This window comes from Micropterus dolomieu, linkage group LG19 (genome assembly GCF_021292245.1).
Source record: "Micropterus dolomieu isolate WLL.071019.BEF.003 ecotype Adirondacks linkage group LG19, ASM2129224v1, whole genome shotgun sequence".
Lineage (NCBI taxonomy): Eukaryota > Metazoa > Chordata > Actinopteri > Centrarchiformes > Centrarchidae > Micropterus > Micropterus dolomieu.
The window spans coordinates 33,518,857-33,522,983 of NC_060168.1; the positions used below are offsets into that span (position 1 = coordinate 33,518,857).

Consider the following 4,127-nt stretch of genomic DNA (forward strand, 5'->3'; position numbering starts at 1 on the left):
GGAACCAACAGAAAGCAAAGAACACGAGATCAAAGAAGAGCCGAACGCAGAACCGGAACCAGGAGAGAGCTCGGAGCCTCCGGAGGGAGACCTGCCCGAGGACACGGTACGCTTCCAGAAAGCCGCGTTACCGAGAGAAGCGTTTTGGAACAGCAGTCGGCCCTCAGGGGCCGTTCAGTAGCTGTTCCGGAGCTTTTGACTGTTTTTAATAGTGTTTTTCTGAAAAGTAAAAATGGACCTTGCTGGTTGTGGTTCTGTGTCTCTCAGCTTGATCGGGACTTCCTGGAGAACATGGAGGACTTTGTGACGTTGGACGAACTGGCAGAGGACGAGGACGAAGCAGGCGGAGAGTCCGGCTCCATCGGTACCCGGTTCTGTTTCTACTTTAGAGAGCCAACAGTGTTTGAGGCGAGACGCTGCAGGTGAACGGGGTTCAGATCACCAGGAAACCTTCAAACCTCATTACTCGCATTAAGACGACGTTTCTTTGTATGAAATATTACATTTAAATATGCAAATGAGGCAGCATCTAATTTGCATCTATTTCAAGAACTGAAATCTGATGTTTTACAGAGGGGAGTTTGGATCTCTCTCTTTTTATTTTTGATGGCGCAGCGGATAAGACGCATGCCTTTGGTGTGAGAGACCCGGGTTCGAGTCCACTGTGAGACACCATTGTGTCCAGAGGCGTGCGACCAGAGTCGCTTTGGATAAAAGCCTCAGCTAAATGATTATTATTATTATTATTATTAAAGCCCTCTGTAGAAACCTTCAGAATAGAGTCAGGAATAAAAGCGGAGAGTTTTGTGTCTGGAGGAGCTGCCGGCCTGTGAAGATGTAGATTGTTAAATTCTACACACTTTTATTGATAGTCAGTATTTACAGATCCAAGATCTGATCAGAACACCTCAAACTGATGAGTGGCACAAAGGAAAAGAGCAGATGTGGCAACAAACTACTGAACGTGGATTTTGGACATTTTCTTTCCCAAAACCTGAACAGTGACCAGGTGGTGAAACCGTGTTTTTGCCTGCTGCGTCTCGCCTCAGCGTGGAATTAAAAATGCGTTGTGGACTGAACTGGATCCTGAATGATGATGTGAGCTTTTTAAACGAAGCTGTCTGTGTTGAACTAACGCTGCTCCTCCTGTTTCTCTGCAGACAACACGAGGAGGGGGGTAAGTATCTGCACTCGCTGCACTCGCTGCTCCCGCCGTCAGTAAACAGCTGCTGATGATCCCTGAGAGTCGCTCTGAGCCGGGCTTCCTTCTTCTTCTTCTTCTTCTTCTGTCAGGGCATGAGGGTGGTCAACGTCGTCGGGTTCAGACGAGGTTACAACTTCGTCAACGAGCTGCTGGGCCTCGCCAAGCCTTTTGGGAAAGTGGTCAAACACCTGGTGCTGGACTTGAGACCTGAGGTAAGTCTCACTGCGGCGTTCCGGTTTCAGTAACATCAGACCTGTGGCGGTCGGCAGAGGGACCGCCGGATGCTTCCTGTGAACACGCCTCTCTTCTCCTTCCTGACCAGGCGTACCTCCAGTTTGCGGCTGAGGACGAAGCTCGAGCGATGGCCAAGTTTTACACCAACAGTAACGTGACGGCGTCGGTGTGCGGCCGACCGGTGAGGATCAGTCACTCCATGAGCTACCCCACCATCCAGGTGAGCGTGAGTCTGAAGAACGTTTTAAACACCCGGCGGCGGCCGGGAGGAGACGCCGCTTCATTTTAGATGCTCACAGATCCAAAGTCTGAAAGCCACCGGGAGACCAGGACCTGGGGTCTCATTTCTAAACGGTGCGAACGTCCAAAACAGGGCTGGAAACGTGCGGACGCCGCTTCCCAAGCAAAGGTTGGGATCTATAAAAGCAGAGCTGACGGGAGAAAGTGCGTCCTGGAAGTAAACTCTGAAGCATGCGTACGCACATAAAGAGGAGAGAAGAGAAACGGCGCCTCACACGGCGTCCGCGGGGCGTCCGCAGGGCGTCCGCAGGGCGTCCGGGGCGTCCGCAGGGTCTTAAAGTCTTAAAAGGTAATAAATATATTTTGTGAAAATTAAGGCCATTAAAAAGTCTTAAAGTCTTAATCACCATTTAACAAGGTATTAAATTTTGAAGATACTTTTTTCAACGTGAAAATCGTGTTTGTCCAAAAGTTTGTTTGCTAAAAGTTCAGCTGAACGGATTTATTTAGAACGCGTAGCCAAAAACACCAGACAGGCAGAGAGCAGCGACTGTGTGAATCGTCTCTGTAACGTTAGGCGCAGGGATCTACTGAGCGCCTATTTCACTCTTAAACGCTCCAAAAAACAGATCCGTGCGAACCGGAAAATGATTTACGAGTCCAACCGACCGTAATCTCCCGCCCCGCCGGACCCTCAATGCTGATCGTCCAAAACACAGTGCGAGTGGCGATCAGGAGTGACGGGATTCACCCGGTTGGCCGGTGTTACGCAGAGTTTTGCCTGCCTGCCGAGAGTTGCATGCACCTCCAAATAATGCTTTTAAACACTATAATATTCTTTGTGGGGTCCATCAGTGGTGTTTAATGATTCGAAATACACATTTTATGAATGTTTGAGTCTTTAATACACTTGGTAGAAGCAGCATTCCTTAACATTCAGTAAATATATGTAATAACGCCGTTTGATCAGCGAGCGCAGCAAAGTGTCTGAAAAGGACCTAAAGAGGGGTCAAATTAGGTCAAATTTTGTAGGCTACCTGCCGAGATTTGCATCCACCTCTTTTCTCAGCATAAATGACCGTGCAGTTCTTGGCAGGCAGGCAGAATTCGGCACAACACCGGTCGCTCTGCGGCCACTTTGAACAGCCCCGTTCCTCAGAAACAAGAGCGAGATGCGCTGCAAGAAGCTGAATCTGTAAGACAACAGGGAAAGTTCAAGGAGCGTGTGTTTGGCTAACGTTTGGCTATTTAGCTAAATCGCTTTTTATTGAAACATGTTCAACTTCTCAGAAAGCCGACGCTCTCCTCTGTGTCACTTTTAGTGAACAGATCAGTCACAGCCTGGATGGAGCGGGATTTAAAAATATTTTTTTGAAACTTTGTAAATGTTGAAGTCAGTGTTCTGCATAAACAGTTATGATTATTGACCAGTTAGCAGCCTAAAATCAAGGCTGGAGCTTTTTTCTTGCACAAAGTTAATGAATAAAAAACAACCCCAAACTGAAACGGCTGTAATTTGAATAAATTTTTTACAAGTGGTAAGTTTTATACTGTTATATTGAACATAATGAATGTATTAATATCTAACTTACAGTTTACTATTAACAAAATACTTTCAATTTAATGTTATATTATTATACTAATCCAGTCATTTAGACCAGTTCCTCCTCCAGGTTGTATCTGTGCTGCAGCGCCTACACTACTTATTATTCATCACTCACTTCATTCTCTTCTTCTGTGTTCCCTTCTGGCCTCTTAGAATTTTGTTGTATTGATCAAGCGGTCGATGAAAGTTATCACATCACCGCAGGCAAGCTCACATTATCTAGTTTAAACCAACTAAAACACAAAATTACACTGTGGTTCACATGATTTGCTGTAAAGACAGCTGCTTTTCGCAGGAAATCTGACCTTCACATGGAGAACAGTTGGCCCGTACAGGCTGTTAGAGGCAACTGAGAACGTTGGTGAATGCCTCAATTTGTAGGTGATGTTACAATAAATGTTATAAATGTATTTAAATTCCTTTTAAAAACTCTGCAGCCGATTTAATCTGTTACAGCTCAAAGTGGCGCTGCAGGATTCCTGTAAATACCCTGGAGGATGAAACGCTTTAAAATGAATATTAGTGTAAAATAAATCCTAATATTCCCTCTAGTATTCCAGGCTTGAAGCCTTTCTGAATAAACAAACACCTGATTGACTGATTTTCACCAAAAAATCATCATTAAGATCATTTGCAGCCTCAAAAAGATCCAGATTCAGGATCAGAAACACAAACAGAGATTCTGTTTCTGCAAAAGAGCCTCAGATGTGTTGGACAGTTTAATCAGGAATCAGATTCATTAATACCTGCATGCAGCAGTTTATTCTCCTCAATAAGGTGAACATTTAAACTGACGCCGTCTTCAGTCGAGCAAACACCAGAGCGGAGTTTCGTTTACTGTTC

The 4,127-nt window shown here is 45.4% G+C and overlaps 1 protein-coding gene across 4 annotated transcripts in view; it reads left to right on the plus strand.

The window, feature by feature from the left end:
- The window catches only part of matr3l1.2 (matrin 3-like 1.2), a 22,008-nt gene that overhangs the window by 14,081 nt on the left and 3,800 nt on the right, over positions 1–4,127 (plus strand). For 2 of the 4 annotated variants that reach the window (XM_046030770.1, XM_046030772.1), the window contains exons 14-16: positions 1,161–1,177; positions 1,294–1,416; positions 1,527–1,658. In XM_046030770.1, the coding sequence (XP_045886726.1) occupies positions 1,161–1,177; positions 1,294–1,416; positions 1,527–1,658 (272 nt within the window). Of the gene's footprint in view, positions 107–267; positions 365–1,160; positions 1,178–1,293; positions 1,417–1,526; positions 1,659–4,127 lie in introns of all 4 variants that reach the window. The other 2 variants (XM_046030773.1, XM_046030771.1) reach the window with 2 other exon arrangements.